At 40.3% G+C, this 20,823-nt stretch overlaps 2 protein-coding genes across 3 annotated transcripts; one reads left to right on the plus strand and one right to left on the minus strand.

Moving 5' to 3' along the window:
• Window positions 1-6,749: 6,749 nt before the first annotated feature.
• On the minus strand, window positions 6,750-11,002 carry pidd1 (p53-induced death domain protein 1). The gene is made up of 6 exons (XM_058075560.1): window positions 8,736-11,002; window positions 7,623-8,036; window positions 7,402-7,554; window positions 7,265-7,313; window positions 6,980-7,140; window positions 6,750-6,893 (listed from the first exon to the last, which is right to left on the minus strand). Exons 1-5 carry the CDS (start codon window positions 9,310-9,312, stop codon window positions 7,101-7,103), a joined length of 1,233 nt encoding a protein of 410 aa, XP_057931543.1. The 5' UTR covers window positions 9,313-11,002; the 3' UTR covers window positions 6,750-6,893; window positions 6,980-7,100.
• A 1,458-nt stretch (window positions 11,003-12,460) lies between these two features.
• pnpla2 (patatin-like phospholipase domain containing 2) lies at window positions 12,461-20,364 on the plus strand. Of its 2 annotated transcripts, XM_058076311.1 has the most exons (10): window positions 12,461-13,009; window positions 14,685-14,917; window positions 14,995-15,060; window positions 17,699-17,908; window positions 18,013-18,073; window positions 18,219-18,380; window positions 18,546-18,678; window positions 18,761-18,883; window positions 19,683-19,834; window positions 19,925-20,364. In XM_058076311.1, exons 1-10 carry the CDS (start codon window positions 12,823-12,825, stop codon window positions 20,050-20,052), a joined length of 1,455 nt encoding a protein of 484 aa, XP_057932294.1. In that variant the 5' UTR covers window positions 12,461-12,822; the 3' UTR covers window positions 20,053-20,364. The 2 variants fall into 2 exon arrangements, with proteins under 2 accessions (XP_057932294.1, XP_057932293.1); XM_058076310.1 differs by having other exon boundaries at window positions 19,683-20,364.
• Window positions 20,365-20,823: the final 459 nt, after the last annotated feature.

Genomic DNA, 20,823 nt, shown 5'->3' on the forward strand with positions numbered 1-20,823 from the left:
TCCATACATTTCCCTATAGAGTCATGAGTGAGTGATGTCTTATGCCAGGTGACTGCGTTGAAAGATGTAAAGATGCTCCGACCGCCACCAATTTTTTATTTTTTTTGTATAGTATATTTTTCATAAACATTTCTAATTAACCATCTATGGAATTTTTGTATTAGGTACATTTATTATTATTTTTTTGTGAGTAAATTAACGCAAAGCATCCATTTCTATACCGCTTATCCTCACGAGGGTCGCCGGCATGCTGGAGCCTATCCCAGCTGTCTTCGGGCGAGAGGCAGGGTACACCCTGGACTGGTCGCCAGCCAATCACAGGGCACATATAGACAAACAACCATTCACACTCACATTCATACCTATGGACAATTTTGAGTTAGTTGCCAATTATTAACCTAACATGCATGCTTATGGAATGTGGGAGGAAATGGTAGTAACCACTCACACATAGGGAGAACATGCAAAACGTGATATAGCGAGGGAGCAATAATCAAACCACAATATTATGATGGACAACTAAATGTAATTTACAACAGGGGTTGAATAATTTCGAGGGCAACTGGAGTATATTTTCTTTGCATAATCTTGTCTTGCATACTACAGTGCTTGTGGTGCTTTAAGATTATGGCTGCACATTTGGTTTATTTAATTGAGGGTAATCAGTTAAGTGAAACATTAATAAGAGGTAACTATTGAAACAATGCTAAGGGTGAGTAAACACCCTCTCCTGCACTTGTGGTACAACAGTTAAACCTGTGCGGAAGAGCAACAGCTGCTGGTGTTTGCTCGGCTGCTTAACCTTACCCTGACTGCTCATAGTGAATGAAACCTGCGGGGTGAGTTCAATTAAGAGTCAAATTATAGGAAGTGTTCAGGCAATGTGGTTGAATGAACACATGGATAAGTATCGGTCAATATTGTCAAAAGTGACGCTTTTTATTCTGTAAAAAATGGTAGTGTATTGCTTATATCGGGGTGATTTGAAATGGGCTTCAATTGATGCATATTGAAATAGACTGAATATGTGTTTAGCAGGTTCCGTATCTGCAGAGGATGTTTGTGTAAATGAAATGATTAATATTCTAAAGCACTTTAAAATAGGGCAGTCACGTGTCAGCAACCTGCACACAGCGTGGGTTTCTCTCCTGCTGGCTTTCACAGAGGGGCTGCTCCTCCGCCTCCAGGCCCACTCTCCTCAGCGACTCAGTGTACTTTTGTCTTCCTAGACAGACTATGTCCTCGATCTCATCTGCAATGTCTCTCCTGCCGCTCTCGATCATGGCAGCCGTCAAACGTGACACAGCCCCTGGCCCGGCGTTCATCTGTCTTTGGGCCCAGAGGAACAGCATGTCCAGCACCAGAGCCCCAAGATTGTCCCTGGCGAGAAGAATACAATGTTACATTTCACGACATAAGGGGAGTAAAGACCCAAACTAGCTGTGATATTAAACCCTCAGCAAATAAAGCATATATTAAAGCATTTTAAAGTCTGTATAAATGTGCTTGATAAGTAACATCAAATTGCTAAATTAGAGACATTTCATGACATATACCAATAATGGAAAATGTATTTTGTAAATATTGTTCACATTAAATCTACAAGCAACAAAGGCATCAAATAAAACCACAATAATACTCAGTTTCGTTAAATGTATTCTTGATTCTCCAATATAAAAATAACACCGTAACAGGGTTGTTTCTTTCGCTTGTACGGCTGCAGGATGTGTCATGCAAGCAGGAGGAGCAGGGGGAGGGCCAGATGAGCATCAGCATGTACTGTATGTGTAATCCCCTGCAATGCCCCAGATAGTTTAGCGGCATCTGACAGGGCAGATTAAAACAATCAGAATTCTCTACCATATGTAGCAGTCACGTCACATCTCACTCTCACATCTTGCAACGTGATCGCTGCACTAACAAATGCAAGCCACTGTTAAGTCTGTTACATTTTATTGTACTATAAATAAGATATTTTTATTATTGCATGACACTTTTAAACACATTTTTATGGCATTTTTTTATACATGTGGTTTGCATGCATACAGTAAATTTATACACCACAAATATAAGACAACTTATGACGCTTTTGCAAACAAATGTGTGGCATTGATTAGTCCACTGCTGCTGCTGCTGACCTTTAAGGCACTGATTGAAACACTCCAATTGCACAAATCACACTCCAACAACTGCATTTGGTCACTGAGTGACCAAAAGTTCTGTTTTCCCAGGAAATGTCCTGTTTTCCCAGGAAATGTCCTGTTTTCCCAGGAAATGTCCTGTTTTCCCAGGAAATGTCCTGTTTTCTCAGGAAATGTCCTGTTTTCCCAGGAAATGTCCTGTTTTTTTATGATGAATAAAGTGATGAAAACGTCTCTCCTGATTTTCATTGTTTTTCAATAGACCATTAAATTGACCACATAACATAATCCCTGAAAGGCTGCTGTATTTCCTAATACAGTATACTTCATGTTATATTATATTTTTTTACATTTTTTGTAATAGAGAAGAGACATTATTTCTACCATTATTTAATCCAGAGATCCCATAGAAGTTATTTGTGCATCATTGAAACCCATCAAATAAAACTCAAACTAAAATTTCCCTTAAATTTAAGATTAGAATTTTAACAAAAGCACACACTGTGTATTGTGTATACAATACTAGCCAGCAATTAAGTCAAATAAACCAAAAAGCTGAATTTTTACAATATTTCTGCATCCATAGTGATTGAACACGTTTGTTTGCTAACACTGACCTGTATTTGAATTGGATGCGGTCTAATTCCTGGTAGCTTAAACACAGATTGATGCCAATAATGCGCCAATCTTGTCCAATCTGGAGCGAGATGGCGAGCAGGTTGGTTTCTGTCAAATAGCCGCTCTCAGGGTCACCCAAGTTCAGAGGAGGAAGCTGGCTTTCTTCCATGATGTACTTGTTCTCCGAATTGAGAGCCTACCAGTAGATCAGAGAGAAGGCATTACTGTATGTATATAGTGTGTACTGTGATTTAAATGGGGCAGTACAAGCAAATTGACAGTTTGTGTATTCAGTGAACAACTTATTGTAGTTGTAATTTGCAATGGTGTAGTTTTATTCAGCTCTTGGATTGGATTGTATCTAATTAGATTGTGCAAGTGTAGTAATATCAGCATCACACAAATAATATTCCGAAAAAAAGGTATATTGTATAGCATTAGATTATGACAAAATACAACATATTGAACTGACAGGAAGTCTTAGAGGCAAAGTTGCAAGCCACTGGCTGTCCTGTCCTTTCCTCGTCCTCGCTACTTCCTCTGGCAAATGACTGGGAATCTCCCCTCTGTAGAAAGAGACCTGTAATAGAAGAAGGCACATTCCCAGGATGATGTTTGAACAGTAAGCAAATCTCTTATTCAAAAGATTAATATAGGAAATGCCTCTTAAACTAGAACTTCTTCTTAAATGTAGAGTGAACAGACTGAAAAGTACAGTGGATCATTAAGAATTATGTATAATTAATTATTGCAAATAATTATTCAGTATATAGTGGAACCTCAGTTGGTTTGTTTTTCTGTTAATGTACAAGATTGACGGCACAATTTAGCCTCGACTTGCGTGCATTCACTTGTTAGCGTACAATATGGCATGCATCTTGTATTGTTAGCATCCTATTAGCTAGCTCAACAACGTTTAAAGTTTTGGGCTTTCTGGAACTGATGAATTTGTTATGGGAAAAAATGTAAAAAAAAATTTAAAAAATTGTATTCAGTTTACATCCATTTCGGTTAGAGTTGGCCCTTCTGGAACAAATTAATGACCTTAACCAAGGTTCCACTGTATTACCAGTTCATTATATTTACCCATTTTTGGATTGTTAATGTTTTTTTTTAAATCAAAAACATCCTTCCTTGTTAGCATCCTATTAGCTAGCTCAACAACATTTAACGTTTTGGGCTTTCTGGAACTGATTAATTTCTTATGGGAAAAAATGTTTAAAAAAAATGTATTCAGTTAACATCCATTTCGGTTAGAGTTGGCCCTTCTGGAACAAAATAATGACCTTAACCAAGGTTCCACTGTATTACCAATTCATTATATTTACCCATTTTTGTCTCTCATAAGTTTAACCTTAACCACACATGACACTATGATTAATAGTTAAATTAATAATACCCATCCCGGGATGTCAACCACAACTGTTAATCTAAATCTGGGTATCATTTCAAAATCTGCCTAATGTATATTATTGTGTAGATTTTCAGTAGCCCTCTTGGATGACGTAGTACAGAAGTGGAATAGTTGTATTACTATGTAGGGGTTGTCTTACTTGTCCCCTCACTGGCCCCTGGAGGCCCCGAGCAGGAGAGATGTAAACTTCCTTCATATTCTTCAGGCTGGAGTAAAACACAAAACACAGTCTCCCCCCGACACAGTCTGGTCTGTCTGGTTAGAACAGAAAATATAAAACCAATTTCACATAAATCGTTTCAAAACAGCACATTGTAAAACTTAAATAACTAAATATTGATTTGTGATAAAGCTTATAAAATAAGACTTCCGACCTGTGCAGATATCTAAGCCTCTCTCAAAGCCAGCGAAGAACTGCTCCCCTTCGAGTAGGTCACACAGATCTGAAGGCTGGGGTCCATCATACTGCTCTGACAGTGACTGGACTCTGTCATCCACCTAGGAAGAAAACATTACAAACAGTAGTTACGAGGACTGATCCCCGAGATGACGTAAGAAAGACACTTTGTGTCTTTAACTACAAAACCAGTGTTTCCCACAGGTCAGCTGTTTAATGGTATATGCCAATCACATGATTTTTGATAGAGATTGTTTTCATCAGCAATTACCAATCCAATGGGCAACACTAGAGCTGTAATCAACTGTCAAGTGCACATACAAACAAAATTACCAACCTTGTTTGTCGGTAAACACTGTAACAGGACTTGTGAAAGATCGGTTTTCCGCTGGAGGACCAGGAACTGAACTTTGAACTGTTTTAGCTTTTGGTATACCTTTCTAACCATGCCGCTAACACATCTCTGAGTCCTGTACCACAACCAGTACCTAAAAGTCAAAGTAAACGGTTAAGTAGCTATCCTACTGTGTTATACAGTAGCTGCACAATATTTGATGCATATGCATCAAACTTGGGGAAACTTACCAGGAGAAATGTTGAATGTAGAATATTGCATACAAATGGGTGACAGAGAGAGACACTTGAGAGGTGATGTCTGTCCAGGTTTGGGCAGTGGGGTCTCCGTGCAGCAGATATAAACACGACTGATCAACTGTGTGACCTACACAGACACAAAATAATTATTCTAATGAAACTTGTGTTATCCGCACAACTATCACACACAATATGAGATTGTAACAAAAAGGAGATTACACACTTCAGATGCAGAATTTCGTCTGGACTCCAAAGAACAAAAAGTAATCAGCACAGCAAATTACTACACATTTGTTTACTCATTCATTTTCTACCGCTTTTTCCTCACGAGGGTCGCGGGGGTGCTGGAGCCTATCCCAGCTGTCTTTGGGCGAAAGGCGGGGTACACCCTGGACTGGTCAAATTACCGCACAATTTGAGGATAAAAGAATCTAAACATGTTAAACAGGAGTTGCTAAATACACAATGTGGAATATGTCCAGACTCACACACAGAAACACAAGGAGAACATTCAAACTCCACATAAAGATGCCTGAAGTGAGATTCAAACCCATTATCACCTGGTTATAGGGCAAGATATGTGAAACACATGATCCACTGTGGTGCCCAAATCCAGGTTTTTATTAATGTGCTACCATAGAACTACTAAATGAGGAAGAAACGAGACAAACACCAAAGAAGAACAAGGCGTGCCGATAAGTGTGAAAATAGAGCGGTATTGGAGTTCATCGTGTTTAGAAGTAATACAGAAAATGAGAGGACATGTTTACTTTGAGAGTCGATTTCGGCCTGCACCCCTAAATTTTCTGTTTTTTTTCTGTGCGGAAAATAAAGTTAGCCTGGAACCCTGCTGATGTGAGATAATTCAAACTTGCATTAAAAGCCTGTTGTTCCGGTGTAATGATTATGTGTTCCACCTACAACAACTGCGTATGCAAAAACAGTTGCCCCTGATTTCCTTTCCAAAATTTTGTCAGATACAAAAACGATACTTTCTGCAAATACATGTCTGGTAAAGTTATATATTCAAAGTCATTAGGTAAACAGTAAACAGTAAAATAACAGATTTTGTTGCAGACATGAACAATAATAAATAACAGAACAGCTCGTACCTGTAACCCCAGGCGGAAGTGGCATCTGCACTTTGATTGGTTGCAGGAAATCCATGCTGGGAGTCTGTGAGAGGCAGAGGAGCGGGCTGACACTCGCCTGTGGATCGCCACAAAGCGCCTGTACCTCTGATACAGACACTGGCAGCACCTACAAACAGTTTGACCGACATTATAAAAAAAAACACTGTCACGTAATGTAAATGGTACACTACATTATGGCTACCTGTAACGTTATAGCACGTGTTTGGCTGGTGGAGTCTGGAGGGAAGTGAAGCTTGACACCGGGATCAGCACTGGACACCAAAAGGGCTCCTGCTGGTGTAACTGAGCAGCTGTCAATCACTGGACGGGCCACCACAATAAACCAGGAGAATTGACTCACAGAGCAGCAGGCCAGCTGCGGGAACACAACACATTTAAGTCATACTATTGCTAGGATTTTGGGATTGGGATGGGATTTTTTTTTTTTTTACCCTGGCTGGACGTCCATAGGGCTGAATACTCTCATTTCCTTTCTTGAGGACAGTGGGCAAAGTGCTCCAGGTTTTTCCATCATACTTCCTCACAACCACCTCCCTCCCTTTTTTGCGGTGGTGTGGCACACACACCTCCACGGGCTGCTTAAGAGATTATCAATAATTACAACAAAAAAGAATGAAATCTTTGTTTTTTTTATGACTGAATTCCAATCAATACATGGCACCTTAAGAAATGTAATCCCATGAGGACGAAGTTCTAGTGGACGGCTGAGGAGGATATCATGCTCCTCGAGCAGCACCCACTTTTTTTGTGCTTTCCTCTCGACCCACTCCAGTGTTGTGGGTTTATGCAGGCACCCCGGGGGGAACAGCAGCTCCGCCCCCCCTGGGAGAAACACATGACATCCAGCAGACGTAACGCTAAAACTGAGTAGTAAAAGGAGTGTGTTTATCTTCAGATGTTAAAAGGAATCATAACATAATTACACAAAAACATTCCCAAGCAGTACCTGTGCTGGTTAAACAGAAGATGCAAATCTGTAATATTTGCTGTTGCATCTGTTGAGGAGATTGTGAATGTCAATAAAACATATGCTCACAATACAATAATGCTTGAGGCGCTATTAAAGCATGTTTCTGTGCTCACCACGTATGGGGAGAAGAGGTGGAGGAGTTGGCGGTCGCCCCAAAGGATTGTCACGAACATCCATTTTCAGCAGAGGCAGTTTATTCAGGCAAGGCGGAATTAAGCGAAGTTCATTACTGAAGATGATAAGTTCCCTCAGGGAGTGGAGACAACCTAGGCACAACAAGTGTTTCCTTAATTTGTGTTTTCTATTGCCCCACAAATTCTTTACCATCTCTTACCCATTGTCTCCGGTAGCCACTTCAGCTTGTTGTGGGACAGTTCCACAGTAACGAGCCCTCCCAAAGAACCAATTTCATTTGGCAGCTCCTTGAGGAGGTTATGTGAAACATCCAGTGACTGTAGCTTTTTCAGATCACCTAAACTAGCAGGGAGGGAAACCAGCTTGTTCACAGAAAGGGAGAGGTAGGTGAGAGTGGACAAATGGCCAATATCAGGGGGCAGCTCTAACAAACAGTTGTAACACAGGAGCAAAGCAGACAGCACAGGTAAGCTGAGAAGACACGATGGAAATATGGAGAGCTGGTTGAAGGACAGATCCACATGGACCAGAAGAGAGAGTGAAGAGAGGGATGTGGGTAGAGAGGTGAGCAGGCCCATCAAGGGGGTTCCTTGTGAGTCATAAAAACGATGACCTTAAATTAGAAAGAGAAAATAAAGTTAGATGCAAAAAAACAGAGAAACATACCAGATGCTACAATTGTATCATATTGACAGATATTGCTATTGTGACAGTGTTTCCCATACATTCAGATTTCATATGCAAATACCATAAGTGACTTGGTCATGTCTGTTCATCGATTAGATGTAAAATAACGTGTCCATTATCTTTCAAATTAGCACACACTTACACATTAAACGTGTTTGAATAGGTGAATGTGTTTGATTCACCCACAACACAAGATAATTGTGATTTGTTTACAGTCAAGCATGACAGTGGTAGCGCCATGCTTTGATGCTGCACGAGTGCTGCCACCACTGGGAAGCTGTGGTTCGTAAACAAAAACATGAATTCCAACATGCACTGTGACATTCTGAAGCTGAGGATGAAGATCCTGCCATGGGAAACAGGACCGCCTGATAGTTTTCCCACATGCAAGAATTCCATGCCCAAGAGTGTTAAAGGAAAGAAGAACAATGTAGAGGCACAATTTGGACATGTGGCTCACTTGTTTTGCCAGCCACTCAGACAATAATGGCTGTGTTGAGTCATTTTCAGTAAATCTACTGCTTTAGAGCACTGCTATTTCTGTATTGTTAGTTAAAATGCTAGCACTCGAGTTTTGAATCGAGATTGGAATACATGAGTAACAACAAAAGTGTACAGGAAGTACCTCGAATGGCTAGTGAGCGGAGATCTTTCAAATGTGGGAGGACATCAAGTGCACCATCCAATGCAGTTTTATCCTCAGAGCCAAGTTTCAAGTACTGTATCCCTCTAAGGTGATCCGGAATGGAGCCCCATAGCCGTGGCAGTACAGATGCCCCACTTCGGTAAACATCCAGTGTCAGCCTAGTATCTGTCAACACAGCTGAGAGCTCCGCAGTGGGGGGTAAAGTTGGTGTCAGACACATCACAGAAGAAGAGGATGAGGAGGAAACACCAGCATCATGATGGATGGGGGTACTTGAGGAGGAAAGGCTGGATATGAATGGATTACAGATGTCCATGAAGCTGGAAGGGGACACAGAGCCATCATCCCTCTCATCTCTATGGCTCTGTTCTTCAGTGGTTGTCCCTGATTCCACCCAGTCATTATCTAAAATGTCAGGTGCTTCACGTCTGGATGTAGTCTTTAATGTTGGTGGTGTCGTTCCACCATGTTCTTCCTTCGACCTGCAAGCTCCTAAACTCAGGTTGTTTGCGCCATCTTCCTCGCTGGTGTTATCTTCCTCGTCGTTTTTCTCCATTAAAAACACACTTTACGTCACTTAAGAGTAAGCAAAGTTGTGTTATCGGCTTCATTTGTCTGTGCGCGGAATAAGTCTGTACATGTTTATTGTCATTGAAAGTTACACCATATTATCTTATTTGATCTATCGCCATTGACAGTACTCACCGTGTTAACGCAAATGATCGCCATTAATAGATCTGATATTAAATACCACGACTCGCCTTGAATGTAGGGTGTTGTTATATTACAAATTCTAAAATAATCTTTAACTATCTTACGAAACCAACTAGTCCCGGTTCAGACTTCCGCAAATCCACTTGACGTCATGAGTGTTTGCTCGTTTCGTATACCGTATACTGCCGGTAGGGTGTAAAACGTGGATTGCTGATTAAAAGCAGGGAGCTCCACCCGTTTGGCTTTTGTTGTACTAATAACAAACGTCTCTTTGCGGACGCCGCGAAAGTTTCAACTCAAGGCGGGATTTATGGAACAGTATGGAGGTTGGGTATTGCTATCGGTCAGTGGGTGGAGCTGTTTACTGCGCTTTGACGTTTATGCTTTGTGCAGAGTGTGAAAACTGTAGTTTATCCTGTGCAGGGACGCCGTATGGGCGTGGGAGATGTTGACACAATTCCAAAAAGAGATAATTATTTACTGCAAGCAATTAAAGTGAAATAGGCTGTCCGTCAGCTGATCAAACGTTTATGACCATAGCCTTTAAAGTCAAAATCTGGGCAAAAATATGAATACTGTCTAATTTACTGTCAGGTATATTTACACTGCCATGATCTATGAATGGCAAAAGCAAAAAGGCTTTTGTTATTTAAATGTTGTCAAACTTTTGAGCTGCATAAGCAAGGTTTCTTCAGCATTGCTGAGGTTAGATGCATTTGAAGCTTCTCAAAGATCGAGAAGTTATGGAATAAAGTCAAGTGGTAAACCCAAAATATGTCACTGGGCCTGTGTTGTTGGGTCAGGAGAGCACCAAACATGATACATTGAAAGGTGGAAAGAATTTTTTTTTCTGATAAAAGCAAATTTTAACCTCAACATTCTGATGGCTTCCAACACTACCGGCAAAACAGATCCCATCTGAGGTGTTTTCCACACAGCACAGTGGAGGGGGCACCATCATGATCGTGGTGCTTTTTCCTTGAACGGAACAATAGAGCTTTAGGTTGTGCAGGGGCGTCAAACGGCAGATGGATATGTGGAGATGTTACAGGAGGTAACATGCCCTTGTGACGAGGACTTCTTCCAGAGGAATAACGTGTTCCCCTGACCTAAATCAAAATGAAAATGGATGGTAAGGGACGTTTACAAAAACATACATTAGTTTCAGACAGTGGATGCCCTCCATGACGCCATCTTGACCACCTGGAGCAACATTCCCATAAGCCTCCTGGAAATATTGAAAAAGAAACACGTCAAAAGTGCCACCTAGTGGTCATCACGAGGTACCGAATTATTTTGCTATTCATTCACTCATTCATTCGTTTTCTACCGCTCTTTCCCCACAAGGGACGTGGGGGTGCTGGAGCCTATCCCAGCTGTCTTTGGGCGAGAGGCGGGGTACACCCTGGACTGGTTGCCAGCCAATCACAGGGGACATATAGACAAACAACCATTCACACTCACATTCATACCTATGGACAATTTGGAGTCGCCAATTAACCTAGCATGTTTTTGGAATGTGGGAGGAAACCGGAGTACCCGGAGAAAACTCACGCATGCACGGGGAGAACATGCAAACTCCACACAGAGATGGCCGAGGATGGAATTGAACCCTGGTATCCTCGCTGTGAGGTCTGCGCGCTAACCACCCATCCGCCGTGCCGCCCTATTTTGCTATTCCTTCATTTTCTACTGCTTATCCTCACGAGGGTCGCGGGAGTGCTGGAGCCTATCCCAGCTGTGTTCAGGCAGAGGCGGGGTACAACCTGGACTGGTCGCCAGCCAGTGCACATATACACAAACAATCATTCACACTCATTCTTTTGCCATAAAATATTGAAATATTAACATATTTCAAAGATGAAATTAATTGTTTAATGGGTAAGGAATAATATATCAACGTTGTGCAAGGGAGGGTAGGAGGGTTTGTATAATACCCATCCATCTATTTTCTGTGCCGCTTACCCTCACTAGTGTCACGAGGTATGGTGGGACCTATCCCAGCTAGTTAGTATAATAAGCGTTAATTTTTGCATTTACATGCTCAGCATTATTTGGCCAGTGGTCCTCCCTTGCTCTATTGGTGACACCAGTGATGCTTTTTGGCAGTGTTTGGAAACTCAATAATTATTTGCTCATTTTTTGTAAAATACACCAGCTGGGATGGCTACATTTTTTGAGCGGAAGTGGAATAATATAATACACCGCCTGTTGTTGCATGTGAAGTATTCTAAATTCCCAATGTCTTCAAATCCATTAATTACTGGGTAAGATCAAATCAACTGCCACTGTGTGAATCAGATGGTGGTATTCTTTTAGGCCCTTCTAATCTTGCTTTGACTGTCAACAATCAATACACACAAGACACACTGTTTTTTTTTTTGTTTTTTTTGCTTTACTGTACCCTGAACACAAGAAAATATGGTCTCTGGGGAATCATGTTCTAACTTGCATCACCACACAACAACATTAAAAAGGAACATTCCACATGAAATTATTTTGGTGTGTTTCACTTAGATGCGAGGGATTCGTAAAAAAACAACAACACACAATTTAGTAACTGCATTTCCTATGTTCCCACTCCACTTGCCAAGTGACATTTGTGCATTGTGTTGATGTTTTCCCAACTCCTCAGAGCGTTGCCAAGACAACAAAGCAGAACCTCTACTTGATAGATTTATGTGCAGAAGTTTATTGTAATCAATATGTTTAAAGGAAGTAGTTACTTAGGTACTCAAACTAAATACATTCTTCAAAATTAACCACTAAAACGAAGGCATGAAACTAAACTATTTCTAAAAACAGTTAGTAAACAACACCGGTTAATATTAAGCACTGCACGTGACATTTGTTAGTCGTCTCCAATCGTGCTCACCAGAGTTCCAGTATTGCGGCATGTGATTGGTCGCCATTCCAACCACGTCTATTTTCATTGGTCAATGAGCTTTGCGGCGTCAATCATGAGTGGACACACGAGTTATTTGTAAACCCGCCCTCCTTGGGCATAAAAACGTAACTAATGCTCGACAACACTATAGTTTCTGGGGTAAACTACCGTGTCTTAGACATTTCGCTCGGCGTATTTAAAGTAAAGTATCCGTTTCGTCAAATTTTCTGTCGCTGTTTTTCAATAATGCTAGTTTAGCGCTGTAATATGGGACAAAGGTCGGGGTAACTAGAAAGCGCTGTCAACTTAAACACAGCATGTAAACAGCCACTAGTAATATCAGGAGCGCTACGTAGACCTTGAAAGTAGATTGTTTTTTTTCATCTTATTCATTTCCCAAGACCAGGGAGGGAACATTGTTTTCTCGCTGGCCGACGACCTTCGACCTTCCTGTCATCGAGCGGCATGTTCCCTTTAGATTCGCCATGGAACCTCTCATTCGCAGGTTGCGGCTTCCTTGGCATTTACCATGTTGGTGTCGCCAGCTGTCTGCTGGAGCAGGCTCCTTTCCTAGTGCACAACGCCAAGCACATCTACGGGGCTTCAGCCGGAGCCCTCACCGCCACTGCTCTGGTCTCTGGCGTGTGTCTAGGTATGTCACTTTCATCACCAGTACACTGAACTGTGGGAAGATCATCCTTACACAACAGCTAATTTATTTAAAGTGGGAGCCCTGCATGCAAAAACAATTCTAAATGCTGCAAAAGAACAAAGAATGACGAATGTGTATGTAATTTTTATAGACACTAAAAAGTGAGCTAAAATCTGAAAATCAAGTGAGTGAGACAGGCACAGCAGCTAAAAACAACAACATATTTTTCAAAACTGCTAAGGTAACTTTATTTGTGTTCAAAGGTAAATTGATTGATTTTTAGTTTCTATAGTGAGACAGTAAACAGTGTCTGGGATGAGCTGACAACTCCATAAATCTGTTTTTTGGGGTGTAGTGAAGCATTCTCTAACAGGACCATTATTTTTCTTAAGCTACTACACCTCCCCTTACATTTTCTTGCACTTCACCACTGTTTTAGACTATTTAAATGATACCTGTTTACATGGAAATACCTGTTTAGAAAGTGATGGTAAACAGGAAGCACTTATGTAATGTTCTTGTAACCCCTGACCACAAGTGTGATGTTCAGAGGCAATGGTCACGCTGAATGAATATTGGACAATGTGCAGCCTTTGTGTGTCTGGAAGAGTGAAATACAGTGGAACCTTTTGAGGTTAAACACAATCTGTTCTGGGGTGTTAGCTGACCTCCAAATTGTTCAGATTTAGATCATTTTTTTCCCAATAACAAATACCGATAGTATAAATCACAGAATCGGTTTCATAGTCAAACTCATTCCACCATAAAACCATCATTAACGGTACAATTACAGCTCTTTAAAGTAACATTTTTCTTAACATCATACAACTGTAGCCATGAACATACATTTGTACCCAAAATATGAAATAATACAAATAAGCAGAAGACAAATTAAAATCTGGAACTTACTTATTAGTAGTAACACGGTCAATGTAAGAACTGTAAACACACTGATAAAATAGAAAATGCAAATGGTAAACACTAATGAATAAGAGAATGCAAACTGTAAACGCACTGATAAATAAGAGAAGACAAACTGTAAGCGCACTGACTGCATTGGAAAGTGATAATTCAGAGGCTAATATGAGGTTAAAAAGACTTATTCATGAATACATCTTACTAATATCCATGACAATATAATGAACATTGACTTTAGTGTTAATGTATGAGTCCCTGTAAATCCTGCATGGAAGTGATTAATAATAATAGTAATATAGCGTATATTAGTGATGGACATGGGAGTTAACACTTGCATATTCATGTTAAAACACTGAAATATTTTTAGTTAATGGTGGACATGTGAATTAACAGCTGCATTTATTGTTATTTATTTCAAAGAAATGCAACTTACATGATAACACGGTAAACACTGTAATAAGTCTTAGATAATGGTGTGCATTTGAATTACCAGTTGCATTTATTGTGTGTTTACTTCAAAGAGATGCAACTTACGCCATATTAAATGTCGTAATACTCTTTCTTAATAAGTGTCATGGTATATTGTTTTACAAAGTCACATCTTACCATGGCGTAAAAAAGTTCACTTTTTACTTCTAGTAACAAATTCAGGAATGTTTACATTTAACTTCTGTCTTTTTTTCCAAATAGTGTTTGTTTATTTGGTTGGCAATAATCTGTTTTGCATACATTGTGACTTTTCACATTGCATTCACAGGAGAAGCTGGTGCCAGTATCATTGAGGTTGCCAAGGAAGCAAGGAAGCGCTTCCTCGGCCCCATGCACCCTTCCTTCAACATGGTGAAGATCGTACGGTTTATGTTACGACGCACTTTGCCTGTGGACTCTCACCATCTTGCCAATGGAAGGCTGGGAATCTCTTTGACCAGAGTAACAGATGGAGAAAATGTCCTTGTGTCTCACTTCAACAGCAATGAGGAGATTGTGCAGGTATTGTAGCAGTAAATGTCCTCCATGTGTAATGTAATAGTTTTGCTGGTAATACAATACCCACCTGTGTTCCCTAGGCATGTGTGTGCAGTGCCTACATCCCGGTGTATTGTGGCCTTATTCCTCCCACACTCCAAGGAGTGGTGAGTGGTACATTTTTTGTTGGCATGACAACAGTAGCAGATTTAAAATAAATTCAGTATGTTCACTTTGAGTGAATTTGCAAATGTTTCGGCTATTTGTATTGTGTTGTGTATAGAGCAGCTACACACAGCACAGAAAGCTTTCTAGATCTTCCAGAATCTGTACCTATTCCAGCTGGATTTCTTTAGATTTTGTGCTTCCCATGAAAACAGTCTGTTTTAATTTATCCCCTCCCCACCCCCCACGGCCTGCCTCCAGGCATGCTCACTCTGCTGTGGTTGGTCACACTTCTAAGTGCTCACAAGGACTTCCGGATAGATGCCGAACCCAACTTTTAAGGAGTTGATAAACTGTATATGAGTTGATAATAAACGGCCAATTATCTTTTTAAATGTCCGCTTTTAACATAAAGCTATATGTGTTGGATTCTAAATCCGATCCGGAAGTAGAGACTGGACAGTTTGTAGTTTCTCAAGAAACATAAATAGCTTTAACATTTTAGCATTAGGTTTTCTACAACATGGGTAACATGGGACTACCAGTATTAAAATAAATGCTAGTAGACCCACTGATTGTGGTGGGAAATGGCTATTAGAAACTCCAGATTCGGTTAGCTTGTAATTTGTACTCTGCTACCTATATGCACACTCTATAATGCTACCGAGACAACCGATTTTGTTCCATGATACTTAAAATACACAAAATAAACACAGTACAGACACTGATAAGTTGTTACTTACTGCTTGCTCTTCTGACTCACCGACACGACCAAGTAACGTTGGAAAGGCGTCGGCTTCAGCAACAGTTTGTCGGCTAGTCCAACTGCATTCTGGCCGATGTTCACGAAACTGTCCAGTGTGAAACGCCGTTGACACATTTAAATGTTTTTCTTTTGCTGGGAGGGAATCAGGAACTCCAGCCACTTCTGCCTGATGTTTGCCTCGTTAAGAATTGTAAACAAATGTAACTTTCCGGAAGAAACACCGGAAGAAACACTTCCTAGGAGACATTGCTCACACTGTAAACAGAGAAGCAGAGCTTGGAGGAGTGCGGAGAGCTTATCTGTCCTACAGCGCCCGGGGCTCTGTGATGTCACAGAGTGCCAGTGGTAGAAAAAAACAAACTTAATTATCTGAAACTTTGGCATCATTTCACATGGGAATACAACATTGTAGCAACCATTTAGAAAAGTGGAAAAATGAAAAAAGAACAGGTCCCCTGTCCTTTTTGGCTGTCATCCATTACTTTGGAAAATTGTCATTGTGAATGTTATATGTGCTCCAGTTTCTCACTAACGGGCAAAGTTGAACTTCTAGTAGTACACAGCAATGAGGTTCTGCAAAATGTTATTGTGTAATAGCAGCCTCCAACACCCGTCCCTCTGTGGCCTTTGTGATGGATTTTCAAAAGCTTGCATGCGCTTGTGTGTACACATAGCTTGTGATCAAAATATTAGAGTGGCAGCGCCAGATGTGACTGTGTTGGCTCAGACTTATCGGGTGTTCTGTCCTTGCCTGCTAACAAACAAAAAAAGAAAACAACCTTGCGTAATTGTTTTTTTTAACATTTGAAACCAAACCTGGTTCACACTTTGAGTTCTGATTACTATATTGGAAAACAACAGTGTTGTGCACTTGAAAATCAGCCAAAAGTTGCAAAAAAAAATACACTCCCATATGACCATTGACCCCATCCTCTGTAGCCTTCTTAGATTTCATATCTTTCTAACTCAATAGATAGCTTATTGCGACAGAACAATGAGAATTTTTTTTTTCCTAAACAAGAGCTGGGAAGGAACATGTATTGACCTGACCTTTGACCTTAACCTTCTCAGCCATCCTTTGTCAGATTGGAAAATAAATATATCACACTTATCCCTATATGGTTGTGCTCAAAATGCTTTGGAAAACTTGCTTCCATACATATAATACAGATATCCGCAACGTTATGTAATGACTTGCAGGAAGTTAGTTGCTAAATCCTGCCTGCTAAGATGTTTTAGTTCATGTCAGACATGTTTTTTCCACCAAAACTTTTGCATGGACTTGCCCCACATCCTTTGAAGGCTTGGTCAAACTTTGGGATTTAATAACAGCATCACAATGTGAAGTGTTTGTTAGAGAAATACTAGTACAGGCAACAAAGTATGGGTGCATATTTGGTCAAATGTAGTGTGCAGTCACACAGTAAGACAATTTAACCACGATCATTATATAAAATAATTTTCAGGCGGCAACAATTGCTTTAAACACAATAGAGTAGTAGAAGTAAATATTTGGTATTGGAAAACAGCATTCAGTTCTAACGAGGCATTACTGGTGACTAATAGTGGGTCCATACCACCTGCTCATTGCATCAGCAGGTCAGTTTTATAATATTTATTACGTTACCATGTCTACATGACCATATGTTTTAGTCCTCTAGACATAGAGACTTTCTTTATTGTCGTTGCACAATAACACAGCAGTGAAATTGCCAATGAAATGTTGTTGCCTGGCTCCTGTGTAATAATAATGTGGAGAATAAACAGATGACATCAAATATGAACAACAATGTACAGCGTAAACAGTAATTTGTACAAATGTCTACCATATTCTATCTGCCGATACAAACTTTGGCTCTCTTTTTTCCATCCAGCGCTATGTCGACGGAGGAATCTCTGACAATTTGCCTCACTATGAGCTGAAAAACACAATCACTGTGTCCCCGTTCTCTGGAGAGAGTGATATCTGCCCGCGAGATACCTCCACCAACATACACGAGCTCCGCTTCACCAACACCAGCATCCAGTTCACTCTCACCAACCTTTACAGAATTTCCCGGGCACTTTTCCCACCAGATCCAATGGTATGTTTTTTCTTTCCTGCTCGATATATACACATTCCATGGACTCATTGATTGACTCAGATGAACTGCAGTGAACTTAATGAATGATTTTTTGTCGTGACTAGGTTATGAAAGCCATGTGCAAACAAGGATATAATGACGCACTACACTTCCTAAAGAAGAATGGCAAGTTATGTTTGTTATTCAGCGTGGCTACACAGCGTGACAACTTATTATTGTTACAATGTGGGCTGAGCAAATATAAGCAAGTAAAAAAAAATCCTTGATTAATGGAGATAAAACACTAACATATTTGTTTTTTATGCTGCAGGATTGCTCAATTTCTATGGCCCCCACATAGACCGAGCCCTGCATGCAAACAGGGAAGAGCATGATGATCATGCTAATGGTGGATTGGAGAAAAAGTCAATGACCGTTCATCCTTCAATAGAAGAGCAGATCATTGTTCACCTTCCTCCCACTCTGCACAAAGGTGTATAAGCGTAATATAAACTGTTATTTTAACACAATGCAACCTGTCATTTCAAATGAGCTAGAAATAGCATCACTATTGAGAGTTATAAGGCATAATAGATCTTAAATCCGAAAAAATATGAAGTTCTTTCGTCAATGTGTGCTTCTTTGCCTCCCCCTGCAGCCCTGATTGAGGCCTGCACAGAGAGAAGAAGTCTGGTGCAGTCGCTAAGCAACCTGCTTCCTGTCAGGATGGCATCTGCTATGATGCTTCCCTACACTCTCCCTCTGGAGTCTGCTTTGTCCTTGACTCTCAGGTACTGTTGGATTGCTGTATTATGTCTATTTACAAGCCACTATGTTGTTTTAATATGATCAGATCTTTGTTTTCATACATAGGCTTTTGGAGTGGCTGCCAGATGTGCAAGAAGATGTCAGTTGGATTCGAGAGCAGTTACTAAAAGTTCTTCATCATGTTCTGCGTCAGGCCTCCAAAAGCATCACCCAGCGTGTTTATGCTCGGTAAGCAACTGTGAATTCACACATACCACTTACAGTTTCTGTGTTTTCAGAAACATAAATGGATAGTCCTTTCTGTAATGTCATTCACATCAACCTAACATACCTGCTCAAGTACCAGCTTGTCAAGAAAGGAGAATATTTTTAACCTGTTGGGTGATATAATAATTGCCACATGTCTTCCTTTCAAGTGGAAGAAGTTGCAGCACTCCTTTTGTTGAGGCTTTGATGTTGTACATCAATTTTGTGGAAAACCAAAAATGTGAAGAATTTTAATACATCCCAAATCAGATGTTTCATGTTTAAATGATCAATTTTTTTTGTTGGAAAACATTCAAACGTAGAATAGCATTCAGCAGAGTACAGAGATATATCAAACCTGAACTTTTGTGGAAAAATTGTGAAGCTCAGATTTGGCCCAACCATATTGTGGCGAGCAGCGCTTTCTGCAATCAGTAGTGTATGCTTTGACAAGAGTGTGGCAGTCAGTAGATGGCAATGAATGGCACTCAAATTTAATAGATCCTTGTTTGAATGGTTGTGTCACTTCTGCTTGGCAACAGATTGCAAAAATGAATAGCTTTTATTTACTGTATAGAGGTAATTACATTCAGTAGAACAGGGAATACATGGAACAAAATATAGGCCTGACCGGTGGAATGCTCCACGAAAACCCATGTCTGAAAATTCCAAAGGTAAACATAATTGGTAACATGCAGGTGCTACTTACAAGAGGCTTTTCTGAGTCATGTTATGTTCCCAGAACATGTCTGCACAACTGATATGCTAATATGTACTCTAGATTTTCCTGCCATCTGGAGCTGCACCACTACCAATCCCTCCCTTCCCAGTTCCGCTCCACCAGCCTGTTTGCCACCTGGATGGGTAGCGGCAGTCTTTCAGTCCAGGACATCTTCACGCGTCTAGACCAGTACAAGAGACAGCTGCTCTCCGGTGCATTTTGCATAAACATGGATCTGGAAGGATCCTTCAAAGCTGGGCCCATGTTAACAGATGACGAATCTGCTCTGTTCCTCCCTGCAGAAAGCTTCCCATTGCACAAAGGTGGTCTTAACCTTCCACCGGCTGCCGACTCCAAAGACGCTATGCAGCACTGCGATTCAGACTTGTTAAATGTAGAATCAGATGAAACAAGTTACTATCAGTTTTAAATATGTTTAAAAAGCTGAGAGTGGAAGCTTCCTTGTAGGGGCCTTTTTTAAGACAATTGTAAATGGTAATAATTTACCATTGCATGCAATAATGTATTCAAATGCATACATTTTATGTAAGCCCTTAGTAGCTCAAAAAAGTCAAAAGATGAAGCACATCAGAAAGTTTGAGGCAAGTGTGTACATGTGTAAATCCTGAAGAGTAATACTCAGTAAACAAGCATGTACTCTTGATTTGGTATGGCTGAAGCAGGTGGGTGTTTATGTTTTTGTGGAATGTGGTTCTACTTGATTGGAGTTTGGCCTTATGCATGAAAATATATTGTACTGGAACAAGTGGATGATTTTAAAGCTTGTAGTATATGTGCATTGGTTAGAGATTTGAAACACTTTAAGAGTGCAGGAAGGAAACTCTTGAGCCAACCGCTCACTATTGCAAATAGTTACTCCATACATTTGAAACAAGTGCCAATGCAGTATTATGAACTTGATACACTGTCTTTTGTCTCAGGTATGCATGTACTGTGTGTGGATGTCTTTGTGGTTATTTTTATACGTGTGTGTATAAATACTAATCATGTTTTCTCAGCATCTTGAGGTACTTACAGCTTTTAAAAACAGAGTTTGCTCTGTCTGACTTTTAAGAACTTGTTTAACCAAAGAATCAGTGTGTCTATAATGCGGTGGACTGAATCACTGTTATTTACAGTGATAGTTAATCTATATCTATTGTCTTGGCCTTTTACTTTGCGTTATTAGAAACCGCAACTG

This window comes from Doryrhamphus excisus, chromosome 6 (assembly GCF_030265055.1).
Source record: "Doryrhamphus excisus isolate RoL2022-K1 chromosome 6, RoL_Dexc_1.0, whole genome shotgun sequence".
NCBI lineage: Eukaryota > Metazoa > Chordata > Actinopteri > Syngnathiformes > Syngnathidae > Doryrhamphus > Doryrhamphus excisus.

Excerpts from the sequence above, each read along its gene's own strand:
- pnpla2 (XM_058076310.1), top strand. The coding sequence starts at position 12,823 with ATGTTCCCTTTAGATTCGCCATGGAACCTCTCATTCGCAGGTTGCGGC. Across the intron at positions 13,010-14,684 it reads GGTCTCTGGCGTGTGTCTAG|GAGAAGCTGGTGCCAGTATC; the intron begins GTATGTCACTTT and ends TTGCATTCACAG. Across the intron at positions 18,381-18,545 it reads TCCTCCCACTCTGCACAAAG|CCCTGATTGAGGCCTGCACA; the intron begins GTGTATAAGCGT and ends CTCCCCCTGCAG.
- pidd1 (XM_058075560.1), bottom strand. The coding sequence starts at position 9,312 with ATGGAGAAAAACGACGAGGAAGATAACACCAGCGAGGAAGATGGCGCA. Across the intron at positions 7,555-7,622 it reads GTGGCTACCGGAGACAATGG|GTTGTCTCCACTCCCTGAGG; the intron begins GTAAGAGATGGT and ends TGTTGTGCCTAG. Across the intron at positions 7,141-7,264 it reads CTTCTGTTTAACCAGCACAG|GGGGGGCGGAGCTGCTGTTC; the intron begins GTACTGCTTGGG and ends TGTTTCTCCCAG.